We start from the raw sequence: 23,370 nt of genomic DNA, 5'->3' as shown, positions 1-23,370 counted from the left end.
TGTTGGTTTTATTGCTAATAAAACATGGCCTGAAGATGTGACTGCCAAGCAAAAAAAAAATTAGAAGCAAACAAATCATGTGACAATTATTTCTGCTCTGAAGTATTGATCATTAAATTTAGAAATGCCATAAGTGGTAGCAAAAGTTTGAATTCTGAGTCTCCATTTAAAATTTTGCATGTGGGGACCTATAAAATATTCCCCCTTACATGTGTCACTTTCCCTTACCATACTACTATGCCAGTGGATATGTAGTACATTTTATACATGAATATGACATTGTTGAACTTCCATGTAACTTAAATATTTAGAACTGGTTACGCTGAACCAATCCTGTTGTTAATGGCCAAGAGTATGCAAGACAGTTAGCCAAGATTATAGTTTGTCTCTGTGGCAGAAAATAGAATTTTTATTTATTTTGAGATAGTTAACTTAGCATGGTTGGCCTTTATATTACAGTACTCAAATCATCCAAGTTAAAGTCCCATGAGCATTATTATTACTAAAAGTTCCTAAAGTCTCTTTTAAATCACTCTTTTAGTGATAACAGAAATACTTTTCATATATTTACAGGAAATGTTTCTTCTAATCTTAGTAACGTTGTAGATTCTAGTAGTAAATAATGAATCATCTACTATTAGCATGCACATAAAATGTATAAAAATTATTTCTTTTTTTAGAAAAGTGATATGCCCAATGAGACTAACATAAACTTGTTTTAGCTAGCAATATTTGATTTCTTTTCTTGTTGTTTCAATTACAATAAAACTAATAGCCCTTAATCATTCCCAGTATTATTAGTGGTACAATAATGTTTACATTTCAAATATGCTTTTAATTTTCCTAGTCAGAGGCAAATTGTTGGTGATATCTTAATGTTTTAAGGTAGTTAATGCCAAAGTACTTGGGTCTGATCTTGAACTGAATATTTCCCAGATGTGTAGTAAGGTGAAAGGTGGAACAGTTAACAGAAACCAACTTCCTATCTGTGTAAGACTAACTTAGGAGAATTTTAAGTCAAGTTTAATTAGACAATGAGACCCCATAAGCTTTCACCTTCACAGCTCCTAGAGATAAAAACTGAAGGCTTTTGTCATTGTAACACAATCCATATGTTGGGAAGGGAAGAAGGATCAGCTCTCATTGTCACCTTGCATGTGGTTTATGATGTCCCTGTTCACTACTTTCTTGTCAAAAAACTTGTCTTGAAAACAGTAAAAAGTTTCTGAACTAAAGTATTGAAAGATTTATAGGCTTTGGATAAGGGTCAAATACTGAAATAATTAAGTCTTATACATATGCTAATATATGCATGTATGTGTGCGTGTGTGTATACACAAACATGTTTATATATTCAAATGATATAAATAAATGTGGTTTGAAATCCAAGCATGATTTCATGTGATATAATGGGGTCTTGGCAAACATTTGGGGACACCAAGACTGAAGATTTTAAACCTCAGTGGAAAGTAAGCTCTGCTGCCATTGTTAGGTGGAGGAATTTGGAGCAAACATAGACTATTTGATCAAAGACAACAAGGTTTAAGGATGAACTGGGGCAATTTTCTGATAATTGTACAATCAATATTAAGAGTTGGGTATTCTAGCATGATACAATTGTGTCCCCTGAAACAGCTGTTTTGTGTTGGAAATTATGGGGCAGAATGTCAGGACTATTTAGGAAGATCACATTAGTAGAAAAGTTAGAGCAAATGTTTGTGACTGTTGATGATGCAATTAGCGCTCATTGTCTTCATGTTGACTATTGTAAATGATAAGGCTTACTTCAATTGCTTACTAAGGATTTTCTATTGGTGATGGTAATAATGGGCTCAGATAGAATCGTATTCACTGAAATAGTTTTAAATGGAAAGAGGTCAGCTAAAGGGAGATGGAAGGAATCTGTGTAAATCAAAACTTCATTCACAAGATACCAAATCTAGAGAAAGAAGGAATATCAGACACCAATTAGTCAGCTCCTCATTCTATACTTGAGGGAACTAAGCTCTTAAGGAAGCCAAGTAACTTGCTCAAGTTACCTCCCCCTCCCCCCAGATTATAAATCTCAGATCTAGTTTCTCTGTCTCTGGAGCTCACATTCTTTTCTCAAATCACCTAATACTTCAATAAATCTGTAGTATCATCAATGTTAGTTATTCTTTTAATGATACAGCTTGTATCCCTTAAATGTCTGCTCATCCTATGTGATTCTTGATTGTAAGTTTGCCATAGAAGATCTTCCCGGAGTACTAGAGGCCTTCCTCAAATTTTCATTTTATGGTAAAATTGGAGTTATAATGAAAGTTGAAAATAGTCATAATGGAGATACAGACTTTGTTTACAGGAAAAGTAACACTCATCACTGAGTGACATCACCTCTTCCAATTGAATTTCAGTATAAAGCCAAGTATATCCCAGTCCAGGGATTCTTAGTTGAAGGCTGGAATACAATCAAATATTTTTTGCTTCCCTATTTTCTTAGATCATGATTGCTTTCCTTTATTAAGCCATTTAGTGGGATTTTTAGGTAAAATTGGATAAAGTTGTAAAGTTATGGAAAAGGGCAAAAGGAGGGTTATAGAGCACACATGCTTAAGGGAATGTCAATCTCAAAGAGAACAATTGCATGTAGCCTATTCCCTACGCAGCATTCAAAACACTGACTGTTGCCTTCATTTCCAGGAATCTTTGTTCCTTTGTCCCATCTATCCCTTTGCAAAAAGTCAGGTTATCAGTATTTTTAATCACTTATAAAATAATAACAGCCTCAGATTCTCCCTCAAGGATTAATTTACAGCACAAAACAAACAAACAAAAAATGACAGCTGAAAAAATGATCTAATTCCAATCAATAGCCTGTTCCACCCTGTATGTGAAACTCAGTATGTTGATGATGTTAGTGAAGGTGTGAGAAAAAATAAATCTTTGATTATGTGTGTGTGCAGGAACATTCTTTTAACTTTGAGTACAGAAGGTAGTGTGGAAAAAATCTCTGGCAATCATCCTGTGGAAACAGTCTGTGTAACTGAACTGGACATATGGCTCGGACTCCATAATTGGATCATGCAGTCCAGTACACCAAGTGTAATTATGAGTTGTTTTCTTTGTCAGGAGGCAAATTGGGAAAAACAATAAAAAGAAAAGTTGAAAATAGTGAGAGTAGAAGGGTGTGAATTGATTGTGTTCTAATCTTTAAAGTCTCTGAGAATGAAGAGTTTGTCATACAGTTTGAATATGGAAGCATTAAATGACTGAGATAGTTCTATTGCTGTTCATTAGATTTGAGCTGGGTTTTGGGGGCAGGGGACAGGGAAGGGTGAAGGATGGAAAGGGTGGGAAGGAAGGGGAGTGAGAAATAAAGTATGTACTTCAAGGTGGAACATAGCACCTCTGATCATGTTAGGAAGCAGTAAAGTACTAAAGATAAAAACACAAGATGAGTTACAGGAAGAAAGCTATTATTTACATTTGAACTCTTGAAACATGTCCTGTTACTTGCTTAACATTGTCACATTGTTGTTGAACAAGGTTGTCAAGAAGTTTGTTTGATGTGTGAGGTGAGATACAAGACTGTGATTAGGGGATTGACATATTTCAGAGAGTTTGGGAAGGTCTTATAACCCTCCAATTCAAAAACAAAATTTTGAAGTAATAAGAAAGATGAGAAGTCTCCTTGGCTTTTGTTCTTTTTTAACCAAGTGAAGTTCAATTAACCAATCAATAAATATTTAATAAGCACCTACTATTTCCCAAGCACTGTGCTAAGAGAGTAAAACTATAGAATTCTGGGCTAAAGTGAATGGAAACTAGTTTTTAATCTTTCTGTTTTGAATATGTGTCATGCAGTGACTTCACATAGTATGTACAAAATAAATCTTTGAATGACTTAACACATTATATTTTTATGTAGAAGGAGAAAAAAAGGAAAAAGGAAAAACCTTTTATTAAGCACCTAGTATGTTACCAGCACTATGCTAAATGGGTAAAACTATAGAATTCAAGGTTAAAGGGGATGAAAACTAGTTTCTAATCTTTCTGTGACCACTAAGTGGTATGCTGTTACTTCATACAGTACATATAAAATAAATCTTTGAGTGATTTCACAGATTATATTTTTTACTTTTTATTTATTTATTGAACTAAATCTAAAATGAAACAAAACAGAATAGGGAAAAAACCAGAAAAGAAAAGTAAAAACAAAACAAAACATTTTTATGTACCCAACAGAACATTAGGTAGGATTTAAAATATATAACAATAAATTTCCATTTAAATAAAGCATTATATAATAATAGAAGAAATTATATCCATGAGTATCTATTTTTTTCTTTGTTTCCTTATAGGTTATCCTTTTGTCCTCTGCTGATAACTTTTTACTTTATTCTTTTTTCATATATATTTGACTTCTACTCCACCTCTCCCAAAACAAATAGATTTTTATATATATATACATATATATATAGATATAGATATATTACACAGATTATATCTATCTTATATATATATATTACTGAGGTAATTTGGGTTAAGTGATTTGCCCAGAGTCACATAGCTAGGAAGTATTGAGTGTCTGAGATCAGATTTGAACTTGGGTACTCCTGATTTCAGGGCTAGTGTTCTATCTACTGAGCTACCTACAGATTATATATTAAATAAGAGAAACAAGCATTTATTAAGTATCTACTATATGCCAGCACTATGCTAAATACTCACACTCATTAGCACAGTATAATGAAAAAAAAGTCAATATCTGGGTTCAGTTTCTTGCTCTGTCGCTCATACTTATGTGAAACTAGACAAATCACTTTTTATTTCTGGACCTCAATTTTCTCATCCCTATTTTAGGGGGTTAGATTAAATTTATAAAGCTATAATTAATTCTATGATCCAAGCTCAAATCCTTTGTAAAATATTAGACAAGTTACTATAGCTTTCTGAGTTTTAATTTCCTCATCTATAAAACAAAAGAGTTGGGCCAAATGATCTCTAAGTGTTTTTGACTCTATATCCTTTGGTCTTCTACTTTGAAAAGTTTTGAGAAAAAGTTGACCACATTGTGAGAGAAATAAAAGGAGTTATTCTATGATATTGTCCTCCTTAGAGAAAGAAGCAGTAAGTGAATAGTAAAAGTGTCCTAAATTTCTCTCCCCTTGACTCCAAGAAATGTAAAATTCATTAGGATTAGTAGATTTTTGTCTTTCACAAGCTGCATTTCGGAACATTGATGGGCCAGATAAATCATTCTCTGTACTTAGCTTCTGTTTTACCACATTTTTCTATTTCTCTGCATCTAGCTTCTGTTTTACCATGTTTCTCATTTCTAGAGATAAGATCTGATTTAGTTGACTATGGTATTCCTGGATTATCAATTTCTTTCACTTACCTTCTTCCTAACTATCTTGTAAAGCATGTATTCTCTTTCTAAAATTTCTGTACCATTCTGCATCTGTTGAAATGCAGAATATTTGGAGGGGGGGGGGGTTATTCTAGTCTGAATAGATGTAACTCACCTGACAAGTTTTACATAATATAAATTTTATAAATTCTATTATTTACATGAAAGATTTCTGTTTTTAAAGAACTGTATTATTACTTTGATAAAATTTATAATATATAAAATATATTTATCAATTTCATAAATTCTGGATTTCAGAATCTATAGTTTCTTAAGAAGAATTATATTCTATATATTATTTCTCTTGAATTTTCTTCAATTTTCTATTTATATAAATGACTGTTTAACTATGACTTGGATGTGTTTCTACACCAAAAGTTCTCTCTTTATCTCTCTATTTTCTCTCCCTCATTCCCTCCCTTCCTCACTTTTTCCCTCTCCCTCTCTCCTCCTTTTGTTGGACCCTTTCCATTCCTCTCTTTCTCACTCTCTCACTCTTTCATTCTTGTTCTCACTCTCTTTCTCTCTCTGTGATATTTGATATTTGAGCAGTATTCATGTATATTTTTAAAAATAAAGTGTGCAAAATTATTTTTTAATATGTAATCATGGTTTTCAAGAAATTGGCTGACTTATATTACCTCTCCTTGTCATGTTTCTCAGTTTAGGTACTTTTATAAAATATAAAAGACCTTATATTTTCCTTTTCTTTTTTAAATATTTTAATTTTTGTTCTAATATTTATTCCTCATTCATTAGCCATTGAGTTTTTCTTTAGTTTATTCCAGTGTTTAGTAAGTCTGTTATGTGGTTAAGGTTCAATATTTTTCTCTTCTTATCTATTCACTCTCCTTCCAATTCTTCTAGAATTTTTATTTTATTTTCAATTTTTTGGTTCATTTCATATCAATGAATACATATATCTATTTTGTGGGGAAATCTTTTTTTTCTTTTTTCATTGTTTAAATTTATGGAGTGATTTTCTTCTTCTCTTAAGATATTTCTGGATTTATAATTTTTTAATATTGATGGGTCTTTTCTCTGACTTACTAATATTTTCTTTTTTGGTTCCTAGATTGAGAGATAATTGATGGCTAAGCTCTATACTTTGCTTTGCTTTGAGGTGGGATGTTTCTTGGATTTCTAATTTCAATCATTAAAGATTAGAGCCTCTTGCATTTTCAAAACCTCCTCTGGCATCTCAGAGTACTAGAGACTTTGGAGATCAAGATTCCTATGGTAGCCTGCTCTGGTCCTGGGCCTTTCTAAACAACCTGGGACTTTCTGACTTCCTCTAGTCTTTCTCAGAGGGCTTTTCATTTTTGCTATTTGTCTTTCGACTCAGAGCTCTGAGGGTACATGTGTCTCAAGTTTGTTGAACTGGGAGGTTAAGCTTCCATGCCTACACAGGAGCTGGGTCTCAGATTCCTTTTATCTTGCTTTTGAACTTTTGGCTAACTTTTTATACTGTTCTTAGATGAAAATAGTCACTATAGTTTCTCACAGGATTTTTTTTTATATCATTATTTAGTCTGATAAATATTTCTGTATTTTTCTAAAGTTGGTATTTTACTAAAGTATGGTAAAGGGTGATCTGCCTCCTCTTGTTCGGGTAGCTATCTCGACTAGAAGCCAGATCACCACACCAAATAAAAAAGCATTATACAAACTCAAATCAAATGGTTAAAAAAAATACATGCATGCACTTTAAGTGCCTACCACATGCAGAACACTTTGCTAGACCTAGAGAGATATACATAATTTAGAAGAGACAGTTCCATCCTTTAGGTATCTTATGGTCCAGAAAAAGGAGAGGGTAAACTATTATGTAAATACTTTGGAGAGTTTTAATAAAACTCTATTGATTCAGTAGAATTTATGTCATCTATCTTGAATATGTTTCTGGATTCCTAATTTGACTAATAATTAATGATGATATTGCAATCATTCCTCAAGCTTGCAAACAACCAGATTATGATTATAAATATATAATTTGCTTATTTGAAAGTCTTTGTAAGAACTGAAATTTTTAACTGGGAAATAAATAGAAGTGGCTTTTTAAAAATGGGATCAAAGAATGAGCCACATTGATATAAAGTTAAGGCTGAAATGATTGTTGTCCCCTGTAGTATTTTCTTATATCCCAAGTAATGCAGCTTTTGTCCCTTATCTTCTGGGATTGGCACTAATAGGATGTATCAGCACAAATGGGATTAGTGGCACCTAATTAATCTGAGTTCTGCTATAAATATATTTCCCACAGATTGAGCAGGTTAATTCTGGAAAATAATTACTTAATCTAGCTCATTATAAAATTAACCAAAGTGCCTCAATGTACTATTTTAGCAAATTTTAGGAATAATTTAATTCAGTTTTCCTCAGGATGAATTGTAATATATTTCCCAGTTTGGGGGGGATTATAATTTTCATACTGGCATCAATTGTTAGAGGCAACATGTGGTAGGGTACACAAGTTGGAAGACTTTAGTTCAAATCCTTCCCTTTGAACAAAATGCTTAAATTTTCAGAACTATAGACAATTTTCTAAGATTTATAAGTTAGAGAGAAGTACTAACATGCATTAGCAGAAGGGGTTCTCAATAGGAGCTTCTTAGGCCAATGAAATCACAAATCCAATACTCATGTCTCCATTTGTTATCATAAATTGAATATTTTGTTCAAAGCATCTGGAGATTTCTGGAGGTTGACATAGTATATATTAAGGATTAGAAAATCCATTTGTAGGCACTTAAAATTAATTCATTCATAGTAAATCATGCTCCCAAACACTTCATTAAAAAAAAAAAAACATTGTCAACACTTACAAATTTCAGCAAAGAATAAAAATGAAAATAGAGATATTCCTCCAAATATAATACAATGTTTTCCATTCCAGTTGAACTTAGGAAATGCTGTCAAGCTTTTAAGAAAGACTGTTTTCAAAAAGACTATAGTTTCCAGATCAAAAAAAAAAAATAGTTGTATTGAGTTGGATAAACATTGAATGTGAAATAATTTCTATTTATTGACCTATTTTAATATAATGAGTTTGTTCCTCTTCCCCCTTACCCCAGATTTAAGACAAAATCAAGCCAGTTAAAAGAATTTAATTTTACTTTTCTGTTTTCTTCAGTTTTAACCTTCAAATTTGGACTTTCCAATATCATTGAATATTACCTCAAATTCTGATTGCTTAAAGATCCTAAAAATATAACCAAATGAAAAAGAATTCTGAAGGAGATTAAAAGTATGACTTTCTTTCATAGCAAAAGGATAAATCAAAATATGCTGGATAAAGCAAAATATCAAAAAATCACACACAACATAGTGTGAGATAAAACACACATCCATAAATATATATTCTGCAGCATACAAGGCTGATCTACCATGAGTATAGCATGCCTTTATTGAGACTTTTCCTTGTGGTGAGAATAGGTTAGGATCACAAAGTTGAAATAGATTTTAGAAATTATCTACTACAACTCCTCATTGGCTTGGGCAGTCATACAATTAAGTAGCATAGTAGACATGAAATTTGAAACTAGCTTCCCTGATTCCAAATAGGAGGCTTTCTTTACCATCTCTTTATCCAGTTATTTTATGACCAATGACACACATTTTTAAAAACTGATAAAAGTTTGGAGCAGTTAGGAGGTAGAGTGAATTAGGTGCCATCCCCAAAGTTAGAAGAACCTTAGTTCAAATTTAGCCTCAGAAACTTATTAGCTGTGTGATGCTAACTAAAGAAGTGACTTCACACTGTTTATCTCAGTTTTCTTATCCATAAAATGAGTTGGAGAAGAAAATAGCAAACCACTCCAGTGTCTTTGGCAGATAACCCCAGATGGGGTTGTAAAGAATCACATTCATCTATTCAACTAAATAACAACAACAGAATAATCATAATATAAAACAAATATTACTAGTCCACAATAAGATTAAATTTCTGATCTTTCTTTTATTAGCATTTTGTCCCAATCATTGTACACATAGATTTTCTCTATGGTGTCTAGAACGAGAAGAAATCCTAGAGGGCATCTTGTCCAGTTTCTTTATCATACAGAGAAGATTGAGGCCAGTGAAATAACTTGTGTATCACAGTGAATAAGTTGCATAAATAATGTTTAAACAATGGATTGAAATATCATATCTCATCAATGCATTATGCATGGGAAATTACTACTATTAAACAGAGTACTTTCAATTAGCATGCTTATTCTGTTAATACACCTGGATGGTTTGAAATTTCTATATCTTAGATATTTCCAGTCTCTTTGTTTCATCCAAATATTTTGATGAAAATAGGATTAGTTACTACCATGTGAGTAACATTGACTGGGCTCTGACCCTGGAGTGAAGAACTAGGCTTCCATTGGTTATGGTTACTAGAAATTAATGTACTTTTTAGCTCAATAATCTTTCATGTTTGGCTACTACTGCTGGTGGGTGTTGTTAAAACATTAAAGAGTAAATAGTAAAAAAAAAGTAAATAGTCATGGGGAAAATCATCAAAACACAAAAAAAATTTGTACTAATTTTTTGTTTATGATTTTTTCTTTTCATCTTGATCTCATTGTCTCCTTTCTACATCTTCTCACCCAAATAGCTTAATGAAACATTTTTCTAACTCATCATACATATCCTATATGTATCCTATATCCTATATATATGTATGACTATATCTTATAGTCATACAACGTTAGAGTTTAAAGGATCCTATGAAATTCTCCATCCTTAACTCAGGCCCCTTCTTGGATGGTTCTGGAATATCATGTCAGGATGATATCAAAGTTCCTCCAATAATATCTTCACTTTTTTGGCTATTATAATTTTTTTCTACTTTAGTCAAAAAGAAACTACATTCCTTCAAGGTCTGTAGAAGAAAATAAAGAGATGGCTTTATGTTCTTTCTGTCTCTGTGGGCAAAAACAAAAAGAAATAAATCACTCTCATATAGAACAACTTTGTATATATCAGAATGAAACAGAAATTTTGATTATCTCTTTAGCTTTGCCATTTAGATATCTTCACCCATTTGTTAAATATGCACCTTAAATTTCTGTAGTGATTTGTGCTTTGCAAAGTGCTTCTCTCACAACAACCCAGTGAAATAGTGAATGCAAGTTTTATTATCCTCATTTTATTGATGAAGTAACGGAGACTGACTTGCTCATGATCACACCACTGGCAAGTTTCTAGGACAGAATCCAATTCTATCATCCTTACAAAACTGTGTTTGGAATCTAATATGCTAGGTTGTCTAAGTGGCCCCATCAACCATACAATGCACAAATTTGTTAGCTTTAAAGGAAAAACTTTCATTTTTTTTTCTTTGTGGCCTCATAAAATTGCCAGAAACATAGAAGGAACTTAATTCTTTTTGAACTGAACTGATTTGGAAATTTAGTTTAGCTACAAATTTTCCCCCCTTAAATGGACGTGTCCTTTTATGTGGAATATACTTCAAAATATAATGAGCATAATAAATAATATACTTTTCCAAAGCCAGAGATGAATTAAAGTTTCAGGTTAATGAACATTATATGTATAAGACAGAAACTGAATAACATATACTACAACCCCCAGCATGCTCTTGTAACTAGTAGGGCTTTCTCCTCTTCTGTCCATGTTGTGACTCTAGCCTTAGTCAATTCACAGACCCTTCAATCTTTCCCACTCCTTCAACTCCTAACAAAATAGACCATGACCCAGGCTATGGATCTCTGCTTATGGGTTTGTCAATTTATTTCAAGTATATGGTAGCCATATTAGTTTGGAAAGAAATTTAGTGAAATATGTGAGGAAACCATCACAGAAATTGGCAATGATGTATCTAATATCAAGGACCCAGTCTCCCAGCTCCCTTTCATCAACTAGATGAAATCTCTGGTTCCCCATTAGCTCTAGAATTCTACAACTATTCAAGTCATGAAAAAAGACCATTATGTTCTAAGTACCTCAGTATATAGGGGAAAATAATATATCTTGTTTTCTATTATATTGTGCTTTGACTAGGAACCTACACAGAAGCACTCTTGGAAAGAAGCACTGTCCTGACAATCATTTCAAAATTTACTCCTATTTTACATCAATGTGTGAAAATGAGCAAATCATTTCCTTCCTGGGACCTCATTAATAAAATAAGGGAACTCAACTAGATGAAATTTCTGGTTCCCCATTAGTTCTAGAATTTTACAACTATTCAAGTCATGAAAAGAGATCATTATGTTCTGAATACCTCAGTATATAGGGGAAAATAATATATCTTGTTTTCTATTATATTGTGCTTTGACTATCCCAGTATATAAAAAGAAAGTATATCTTCTTTTCTTTTCTATAACTTCATTAGTTTTTGAAGCACTAATGGAGATAGTATCTGACACTTCACTGAGTGAGCTAAACTGAAGATACAATATAGTATTGTATCATTTTCTACGGGAAGGAACTTTAAGAGTGTGGGGGAGAGCTGAAGGAAGATAGTTATTTCACTGCACTTTAATTCTAAAGCTTTATAGATATTCATATAGATATGCTAATACTGAACCAATAGGTACTTTCTTTCCTTTTCATATTTTATTTCATATTTCATATTCATATTTGTGATCTCTTTGACATGGAGATGATTTTTACTATTATAGATAGGAACTCCTCTATGCCTTCTCACACTGTATGCATTTCTTACTCTAAAGCTCTAAAGCAGATCTACCCAGCATGTTGGGAGGATATTCAGAGGAATAATTTTTGGTCTTTCTAAGGTTTCATGGATACCAGGGTAGCACTTGACTGTTGTACTTCATTCTTGTGATGACTTTAACAGAGTAGGAATTTGTGAGAAAGTGTATAGGATCAGTTTTCAGACTAAATATTCATGTAACTATCAGTTCTTGGGTCAGGAAGATGATAGATTTAATATTGATAACCTTTAAGAAAGAACTGAAAATTGTTTTCTTATTTGTGCCAGTTCACTCATCATCACACACTTAAAATTATCTTCTATGATTCATTCAATTGATCAATCATATGCACAATTCCAGTAGATCAAGTAAATGTCTCATTCCTCAAGCTTTTGAGATTGATTCTCAGAAAGGTTTCTCTCTCTCTCTCTTTCTCCCTTTTGCTCCTTCTCTCTCTCTTTCTCTCTCTCTCTCTCCCCTTCCTCACTCTTTCCCCTCACCCCCTTTCCAAACATTCCAAATACCTGAAATAGGTCATCAAAAACAAATTATTTTGTTGTGTCAGGAACTTCTCTGAGTCCTCAGAATACAAAGAAAGGTGAACACTAGTCCTCCTCTCAAGGAACTTTCATTTTGAAGAGGAAGACAGCATATAAATAATTAAGTACATAGGAGGCATACAAAAAATAAATGTGAGGTGATCTCAAAGGAGAAAGCTCTAACAACTTTAGGGACTAGGAACGATCTGCAGAGGAGACAATTTCATTTGAGAAGAATCCATAGGGCTCAATGGGTAGAGAATCAATATTTGAATCAGAAAGCAAACCTGTCACATAGACCTGGCTGCTTTCAAAGTAGAACTTACAGAGAAGTTGCTAATGTGCACCAGTAGACAGAGTTTCCATACTGGGATGACACCTCCCATTTGGACAGAGTTTAAAAAGGAAATTCTTGGAACTATTTAGTAATATTTGGTAAGTATTTCATTGCTGTATCTTTAGGGGAAACATCTGCACTGGCTTATTTGAATAGTGCCTTGAATTAATTCTACTTCTTCAAGATGACCCTATTCCTTATCAGTAAGATGGAATGTACTAGCTTAAACAGAGCAAACTCCTCTCTGGCATACAAGTTAAATATATTTCAGAAATAAATGTTCCAGAGATTGTAAAATTCAATCTCCCAACCTACACAGAAGCACTCTTAGAAAGAAGCACTGTCCTGACAATCATTTCAAAATTTACTCCTATTTTACATCAATGTGTGAAAATGAGCAAATCGTTTCCTTCCTGCGACCTCATTAATAAAATAAGGGAACTCAACTAGATGAAATCTCTGGTTCCCCATTAGCTCTAGAATTCTACAACTATTCAAGTCATGAAAAAAGATCATTATGTTCTGAGTACCTCAGTATATAGGGGAAAATAATATATCTTGTTTTCTATTATATTGTGCTTTGACTATCCCAGTATATAAAAAAGAAAGTATATCTTCTTTTCTTTTCTATAACTTCATTAGTTTTTGAAGCACTAATGGAGATGGTATCTGACACTTCACTGAGTGAGCTAAACTGAAGATATGATTGAATGGTGACTTTCTCCATTGACACACTGCACTATGCAGAATATAGTTGAGTCAGCCAGAAAGAAATCTTACCAAGCATGTTTGACCAAAACTCTGTTGTAGCAGCTTTCATTTGGGATGTTGCTTGGTTTTACTAGTTCATAACTCATTCCTAATGTTGTTTTGCCTTCTCTGTAGATTTTTCCAATAATAACATAGCTTGCATTGATGTTCTCATAGTTTTGTGCTGCTGGTATTTGGAATTTGTACATAGACAATAAGTGGACTCTCCCTTCCTCCTGGCGGGAAATGAGAAGTTATTTAGCCACCAGGGGAATGCCCTTAGACATCTGGGCATGGAACATTTCCTTCCTATAAATGAATGAAGGACAACTAATCTGAATATGACTCAGAATTTAGGCTAGGAGAAGAGACATGGATGCCTAGTGAAGAATTGGAGAAGACTTTTTTTTCCATGATGCTTTTAGGGATCACTCTCTGATTTTCCCTCAGTCTGACTTTTGAATGGTGTCATGAAAATATCCTTTTCCTAGACTGAAAATATAAGAAGGGGACCATGACTTTAGAAGTTGTATTTGGAAGTAATATTTACTATGGAGAAAGTTACAGTGAATTCTCAATAATAATCAGCATAATCATCATAATAACAGTATTGAGACAGTGTGCTTTAAAATTTCAGAGTACATTACAAATATTATTTATCTGATCCTCACAACAGTCATGGGAGATAGGTGCTATTATTACCCTTTTTTGTAGTTAAGGAAACTGAGTCAGGAAGAGATTGTGATTTGGCCAGGTAAGTGTCTGAGACAGTAGCTAAACTCAAGTTTTCTTGACTCCAGATCCAGTACTCTATTCATTATACTATCTAGTTACCAAGCCAGAATATGATTAGCAACTACTAAAAGGAAGAATGGAGGAAAGAATCAAACTCAAGAGGTATATGTTTTAAAATAAATAAATTAAAATCCGTATGATTAAAAATTCCATCTAAAAATCTTTGCATAGTATATCTTAGAAAAAATAATATATTATCTGTGTATATTTATTGTTTTACCTAAAATTATTTGGTCACTTCCTTCTAAAATGACAGAGTTAGAGTAGATGACTTCTAAAGTCTCTTATTTCTTCTTCCCTCCTTTTCTCCTTTCCTCTTTTTCTCACCTTCTCTCTCTCCTTCCCTTTTTCTTTCTCTCCCTTCCTTCCTCTTTCCTTCTTCCTTCTCCTTTATCCTTCCCTATCTCTCTCCCTTGGAATCCCCTCCCACTCTTTCTCTCTGTCTCTCTGTGTCTGTCTCTGTCTCTCTCTTATTTCTCTCTGTCTATACATCAATATTTTGAGTCTGTACTTTTTTTCTGCACTTACATACCTTCCAATTTTGTAGGCTCTCATATTGTACTTTTGATGCTCACTAATTATATAATTTACTTTGAGTCATTTAAACTCCATGAACCTCAGTTTTCTTACCTGTAAAATAAAGAGTTTAGACAAAATGATCTTTGAGGTCCTTTCCTGTTCTTAATTCTGTTTTTGTCTACTGCAGAGGCTGTTTCAATACCTTCTTTATTGTTCTCTCTTCCTCAAGTCTCCAGTCTCTAAATATTTCTTTATACAGCAATGATACTACTACAGCAGGAGTCAGACTATGATGGTATCGTTTATCAGTAAACTTCAAGCAGCTTCCTATTATTTCTAGGATCACTCCAGATTATTTTGTTTGACATGTAAAGCCTTTAAAAACTTTATTCCAACCACCTTTTCATGTTTACTACACATTACTCTCCTTATGGTCTGGTCCAGCCAAACTATCCTTTTTGTACTTCCTCACAAATAATATACTAGACTATCTCCATCCCTGGAATGTTTTTCCTCTTCACCTCTGCCTCTTAGAATCCTTAGTCTCCTTCAAAACTTAATGCAAACTATCTCTTGTGGGATTTTACTGATCTCCCCAACTTCTATAAATATCTCTATCTCCTTAAAATATGAAATATATTTATAGAAGTATATAATATTTCATCAGTTCCTTGAGGTCAGGGAACCTTGAATTTTTGTCTTTGTATAATCAGCACACTATATGGTATCTGATATTACTCAAAGTTCCTATGGTTGTGATTTAAAGAGCCAACAAGGTGTATGTGTAAAGGATTCTAATTTTGTATGAGACATCTTCTTTGCTTGTGATCTACTGTTTTGTATGACCACTCTCCCTGATACTGGTTTTGCCCTATACCTTTTAAAAAATAAAGACTTTTTAAAACCACATATAGCAAGAAGTTTTGCTGCCCTCATTTTTCTTTTGATCATAAATATGTTCCATATCATTTTAAATTTAATCTAATAATATTTCTTTGATTTGTTCTGTGTGTGGTTCTTCCACATCAACTCAAAAAACAGTATTAGCTTATCTGCTAGAGGGGGTTATGATTGTTCCAGAAAGATTACTCAGAAAAAATACATTAGAATTTAAACTGATTACATTTTGAATACTATGGTAGGATTGTTTTATTCTTAGTACTTGTACCCTATGAGCCCAGCACAGTGTTTTCCACCTTTTAGGTTTTAAAAAAATACTTGCTAATTGATTAATTTTTGTTTCTTAATTAACTAGGATTCAAGAGCTTATTGTTGACTTTGACATGCATCTTACTTTTAATGTTAGATAGACTTTTAATGTTAGATACTTTAATGTATAGATAGACATTTAAACATTCTTCTGCTCTTTATTCTTCATTGGCGTCCAGAGCTTAGCATCATTATCCAAATATCATTTCAGGTTCACTATTAGCCTTCTAAATTCATAGGATCACAAAATCATAGATAAAGAATTTGGAAAAATTAGACCCAGATTAAAATTTAATTGGGAAATATTTAAGAAAATAAAAATAAGACATGAATAATATTACATTTTAAAACTAAGTCACTATGTGATATACAGGGATCTTTATGTGTGGTTCCTGTTTTAACATTGATACCACTGATGTAGTCAAACATCTCAGGCACAGCTAGTTAAATAGCTTATATGAGGTCAAAGAGGCAGTAAGTTATAGATCCAGAATGAATGGGTGGAGACACTATGTAATGGAACCTTTTTCTGAGGAAATTCTCAAAAAATAGGCCACCTCTGCTCATCAGGAATTCTATTTAAGATCTATATTACATATACCAAAGTTTTAGTATTAATAATTCTGATTACAATGAGTCAAAAATAATTTAGACAATATAAAACTACCATTTGTTTGCTTACATATAATATAGTTGGTATAGTTATTATTGTTATTCAGTTATAGTCCATATAACAAAAAAAAATTAGAATATCTGTTGAAAACTATAAAATTATTGTGTGTTAATTCAAATTATAAAATTACAAATTATCTACTATATGAAATAACTGCTGTTATTTTTCCATGCCAGTTATGCATAATATATTACAGTATGTTGGGTTGAAGTTATCTAATCTTAAATTATCAAATTGACACTGAAATAAGTAAAATATTAGAATGTATTAAATTAATAACACCCTTACTTATCACATTCCTAATAGTAGTTTAATTATCTATATCATTTTCAACCCATTATAATCTGAATTATATATGTCAGAAATTTAGAGTATAAACTGGCATCTTCATCAATTGATACTATCACCAATTTAGAAGGAAAAAATAGAAAATAGAAGTCTACAAAATGAATAGAAACAAATCGTATATTCTACTCTTATGGCAATTTTTCAGGAAATAAGTCAGAACCTATTTGTTCTTATTTTACATATTATTTCTAATGAGCTTGGTGATCTGATTTTCCAGCCAACTTAACATAGAGGAAAATAGCTCTAGTCTATCATATCTAGATATCATAACTAAGGTCAATGTCATAATTACATTTATAACAATGACCTTTAGGTATTATAAAAAAAAATTACACTTTGTACCATGTACTTTGTATAAAAGGAGAAGGAAAATGGATGATACATTTTGGAAGTATTTCAACCAAAAATATTTTCCTCTTTCATGAGGTAAATTTTAGTAATTTAGAAAATTATCTTTCTTGAAAGATCTAATCCCCCAACTTCAAATAAATGAGATTTATGCAGACCTATTTTTATTATTTAATAGTTGTTTGTATTTGTTCAAAGATAGTTAACAAATGCTTAAAATTAGAAAAGAATTATCTCACCAAATCACCTTATCTATTTTGTGGTAATTAATTGCTTTAAATTTGGTATAAATTTAACAGATTTTCTATTTCAGATTAACGTTGTATTCTATATTTTTGTCCCATGCATGGCTCTATGTTTTAATGCTCACTTATTCTCATAATAGAATAGAATAATAGAATAGAAACTCACATAGAATAGAATAGAAATAGAATAATAGAAACAATAGAATAGAATAGAAACTCACAATGAAAAGCAGTTTGTGTACAGTTATAGAACTTTATATTCATGTTTATGAAAACTCAAAATAGTGAAAAGTATCAATCTCAGTATGAAATATATGTGATCTTCCCTAGGGTTCATCTATGCTCATCTGAATAAAATGTTTTGTACCTTCTGGATTACTTTATTTTTTTCTCCATTACCTGTTAGTATTGAAGCATCAAATTAATCTTAATAATTTGCATTTCCAAGGAAGAGAAGTCCCATTTTTCCATTTTGATTTGGCTGGTGATTAAACCAAACGGTTGTAGGACATATATTTAGTATTTACTTAACATAATCAAAAGCTGTCTTTTTATGGTTTGCAGTACCTCTTATAAGGAGTTGAGACTGATAATAATGCCAAACCACATTTAGAGTCAGCCCCATACTCTTATTTGGGATGGTCACACATAATTCCTGTGGTGTAATAGTGAAAATGTGATAACAACCTAAGGAGTTCCCTTGGTTTCATGAAATTTAGATATAAAAGATTGTTTTGGGATTCTGACAACTTTCATACACACCAAAACAAAAAGCACATAATTTGTGACTTGTATTATTTGAACTATGTAATACTTTGCCATGCCTCCTAAAGTTATCAACATATATAACACTACAATATGTTTAATGAGAATACTGAATGAAAAGGACCCAAGTGACTAAATCTAACTTTTAAAATTTTGTCATTACATATTAGATGCTTTCATATTTCATATGAAAATTATTGGAAAATTATAGGAAAATCCCAGTTAGTAAATGAATGATTCCTGAATTTTAGCCTTGATGAACACCAGATAATGTAATTTAACTTTATTACAATGAAACTTTATGTGTCTACATTCTAGTCTTCTAAAAGATAATAATATTCAATTTTTACAAATCATTTTTCATTTCCATAATTTCATCTTCTCCACTCTCTACCAAGTGTATCAGTATTGTCGAAAACATACTCTTGACTAGATCTCTCCTATCACAAATAAGAAAAATTACATGAAATAACCTTATGTTTTCATGATTTAAAATATTTTACACACAAACCTAATGAAAGCCACAAAACCATTCAACTTTTCATCATGGAGTCAACCTCTCCACATGAAAGTGATTCTAGGTATAGTTACTATTTCCTGGATGAAGGGGATTCTAACTATTCAATATTTTAAAAGTATTTCTATGTGATTCACTTTGAAATAGAAAAAAAAAGAGTTAGTGTCATCAGACTTAAAAATGACCATTCAAGAAATTCTGACCATCATTGGGTAAAGCATGTTATAATTAATACTCCAGGTTCAAGATAAAAAAAATTGGGGACCTTCATGGAAGGCATTATAAATACCATATGTACAAAGATTTGATCTCTATACTTTCCAAGGGAACAATGACTGAAAAATCCTGTTATAATTGTTTCAAAAGTATGCTTCATTTTTTTAAAAAGTATTTTTTTGTGTAATAATCCAGATATATTATATCATGGCACATAAGAATTTCTTTTGGGGACTTATCAAATGATAAAATCAATTCCACTTACATATTCCATTTCTATTAAATATTAAGAAAACTTTAACTGAAGAAAAGGAGTATTTGTGTCAATTGGCTTTACCTGATTTTTTTTTCCTTTGTGGGGGAAGATCATTTTAAGTTTCTCAAAATTTTTAAAAAATATGATTTTTATTGGTCACCTTCGGTTTTGAATATATCCTTTTTCCTCTTCAATGATCCATTCTTTCTCCCAAATCTTTTTTAATAATTAAAAAAGTTAACTAAAACCAATCAATATACCAATATATCAATATATATCTGATAGTACATGCAGAGTTTTATACCCAGAGACCAAATGAAAAATGATTTGCAAAAATTGAATATTATTATCTTTTAGAAGACTAGAATGTAGACACATAAAGTTTCATTGTAATAAAATCAAAGAGGAATGTACATTTTCCTGCATTTTTCCAGGATCCGTCTTGTTATCCTAGTGACAAAAAATAATTTTGTTTCAGTTTTATCTTTCTGTCTCTTTCTCTGTCTTTGTCTTCGTCTCCTTGTGTGTCTGTTTCTCTCTCTCTCTTTCTGTCTCTCTTCTCTGTGTGTGTGTGTGTGTGTGTGTGTACACATAGACATAAGCATGCAATTGGAGCCAGTGCATAAAGTATTTTTCCAGTGTGTGTATCGAGCTAGGGGATTTTCAGCCTAAAACCTACCATAGTTTGTGTTTTACTTGCTTAGCTTTCAAGAACCCAGTATCATCTCCACAAAATAATGAGGTATCACTGTAAGTGTGTACAACATTGCAAGTTTGAAACTTGAAATAAAATTAGCTCATTTATTGCTCTATTTAATGGACTTCTGGCATTATAGATCACTTTACTTGTGAGTGAGGAAAGCTCAAGGTCAAATTCTACCTCATATACTTATTAGTTGTATGATATTGAGCAAGTCTCTTAACCTCTGTTTGCCTCAATTTCCCCATTATAAAATGAGAATAATAAGAACATGTACCTCCTAGGTTTGTTGTGAAAATCAAATAAGAAAAAATATGTAAAGTATTTTATATCTTAAAAATATGCTGTATAGATGGTAGTTATTATTTTTATTACTATACCTTTGGAATGATTGATTCTGCAAGTTTTAAAGCAATTAAAGTTTTCTGTTTTCCCAACAGAACAAACAAATAAACCTGACTTATATTATGGTGGGTGACTAAAAAAAGTGCTTCTGGTTGTTAACTGTAGTAAATCTGTGGCTGTTGGCTCCAGTACATTTTTGTGGCCAAGGCTGACATTTCAACCTAGAAACAATGTATTCAGCCACTCCATAGCTACAGGGCACAATTGAAAGACAGGAGAAAACTTCTTTAGTAGATGTCAAAAGAGCAAATGATTTTTTCCCTTTTTGGTGGGAAGGACAGAATCGTGGTGTAGACAAGTGGTATCACAGTTCATTTAAGAATCATTGCCACACTTCAATACTGAAAAGAAAAGAAAAAAAATCCAGCATATTCTTTTATAATCATCTTTGGGCTATAGCTGTAGGACTTTTAAAATATACTCTATTTTACATTTGCTCAGAAGATTCATACCCCATATGCTCAGGTACCATTCTGAGAAAATTTCCAAAGCTCATTTGAGAAAATGCTGTGTCCCAATCCAGAAATTTAAGCTTCCAAATGGATAGATGTTAAGCTATCATCCTAGACAGTTATACACATTTCTAACAAAAGGCACAAAACCTTTCTACTTTCCATCATAGGGTCAACCCTCCTAAGTATTGGGGTCCCTCGTGTGTGTTTGCCTAAGAAGGTAAATGGATGGAAGTGGATAAGGACACATTTCCAAAAATAGTTGTACCAGAATTTCCAATTTATTTCACTTATTTCAAATAATCAATTGTAAAACTACTGAATTTTCTGCCTTCTGGTTTTGTCAATTCTATCCTTATAAAATATGAATAACAATTTGTACTCTCTACTAATACTATAACTTTTATATTTGCCAAAATACTTTTTCTTTTCTTGGAAGAAAATATTGCCTCTCTCTCCCACTGCCATGCAGATTGGCTTTTTGACATTGCAAAGACAAGGTTAAAGATATAGGAGATAGTCTTTCTATATTCCAAAATGTCAACACCCTTGCCAAAAATGAATTTACCAGCTAAATATAGCCAAGAGATTTAGTTTATCTAAAATGTTCTACAAGGAAGAAATAATTTACCACTATTTTTGCAGATTGAGGTAAGTCTGACATATTATTGACATATGTTATAGATTTAATTTAATGCGGTAATTCAGATGTATGTTCTGATAAATTTTAGTGAAATCTAGACTAAGATGAGTAGAGTTGTTTTAATATTTATGGAGTTGAAAATGCAGAGTTAGCAAAGGAAGCATTTTAATTAAAACAATATTTCTCTATCAATGCTTATAAGAGAATGGAGATGAATGCTTTACTAGTACTCACTAGTCATTTGTATTTTTACTTGATTTTTTTCCCTTCATTTTGAAGGTGTTTATATTCTCAGGTCTCAGCAGAAAATACACATTCTCTCCTTAACTAACAAAAATTATGATACTGGATTCCTTCAGGATTTCTTCTTTTTTTAATGGGCTTTTGGAAACTCTTAAATATTGACCATTTCCCATATCTATTTTTCTGAAATTTTAGGTATCCTGGAGATAACATCAGTGGAAATAGGAGTGGTAGCAGTGAAAGCCATTAACAGCAATTATTATTTAGCCATGAATAAGAAAGGAAAACTCTATGGTTCAGTAAGTATACTTTTTATTTTCAAAATTGACTTTAGTAAGTCATTATCATCATTTCAGGATTTTGACCCAATGCCACAATAGTTCTGTTATTATTAGATTTCTTGAAAATAAAACTGCATAGGCAATAATTCTCCAAATTTCAAGTGCTGACCTTACAGCTTTTTTGACCAGACAAAGCTCTTGCTGTTTATCTGTTTGCTGCTACTAATCATCAGTAAATATCTTGACCTGGTAACTGGTAAGAACTCTCACAGAAATTTCTGGTTAAGTTGGTATAAGAACTATCCTTAAGTTGCAAGAGAATCATTACTTTACAAAGGCATTTTATTTTAGTCAATTTAAAAAACAATACACACATATTAGTGTCATAGCTATTAATGGAATCTAGCTATAGATTCCCAGCATCCTCTGAATACTGCAAATATCCTTCTTTACTTTTAGTGAGGAAAATAATTAGCATGTTCATTATTTGTATATTTATTATATTTCATTTTTGTTCTAATCAAATATCCCATTGATTGTCTTAGGCCCTTAAAAACAATCATTGATGAATGATCATGTGTTGGAATTTCATATATATATATGCTACCTTGTAACAGTGACTCTAAAAAGTCTTTTTAAAAAGTCTTATTTAAATTGCTGAATGAATATTCATTATAAGTGAAGTGTGACCTAACATCATAAATGATCCAAATTTTTAATTATCCTCTAAAAGTGTCTTTGAAATATGTGCGTGTATGTATATGCATATAGAGATAGTGAATATATGAATTTAAATGACAGCTTTCATACATATATGTATATTTTATATATGTGTGACACTATGTATACCAACAAATATATATTGACCACCTACTATATGCCAGTTAATCTAGAAGATAAATAATAATATCAGTTTGAAAGACTTTATATAGCATATTAATATTTACAAAGAACTCTACTTTGATTTCATTTGATCTTGACAATAGTTTGGAGAAATAGATCATCTATTATTATTTTCATTTTATACATGGGGAAACTGAGACTTAGAGAGGTTAAATGA

General features: G+C 31.9%; 1 protein-coding gene across 1 annotated transcript in view; it reads left to right on the top strand.

Annotated features, from left to right (window-relative positions):
* Positions 1-23,370, top strand: part of FGF10 (fibroblast growth factor 10) — a 102,521-nt gene that overhangs the window by 69,453 nt on the left and 9,698 nt on the right. The window contains exon 2 of the mRNA XM_051990568.1: positions 22,225-22,328. Within this exon, the coding sequence (XP_051846528.1) occupies positions 22,225-22,328 (104 nt within the window). The remainder of the gene's footprint in view (positions 1-22,224; positions 22,329-23,370) is intronic.

This window comes from Antechinus flavipes, chromosome 1 (assembly GCF_016432865.1).
Source record: "Antechinus flavipes isolate AdamAnt ecotype Samford, QLD, Australia chromosome 1, AdamAnt_v2, whole genome shotgun sequence".
NCBI lineage: Eukaryota > Metazoa > Chordata > Mammalia > Dasyuromorphia > Dasyuridae > Antechinus > Antechinus flavipes.
This window is presented reverse-complemented; position numbering and strand designations above follow the sequence as displayed.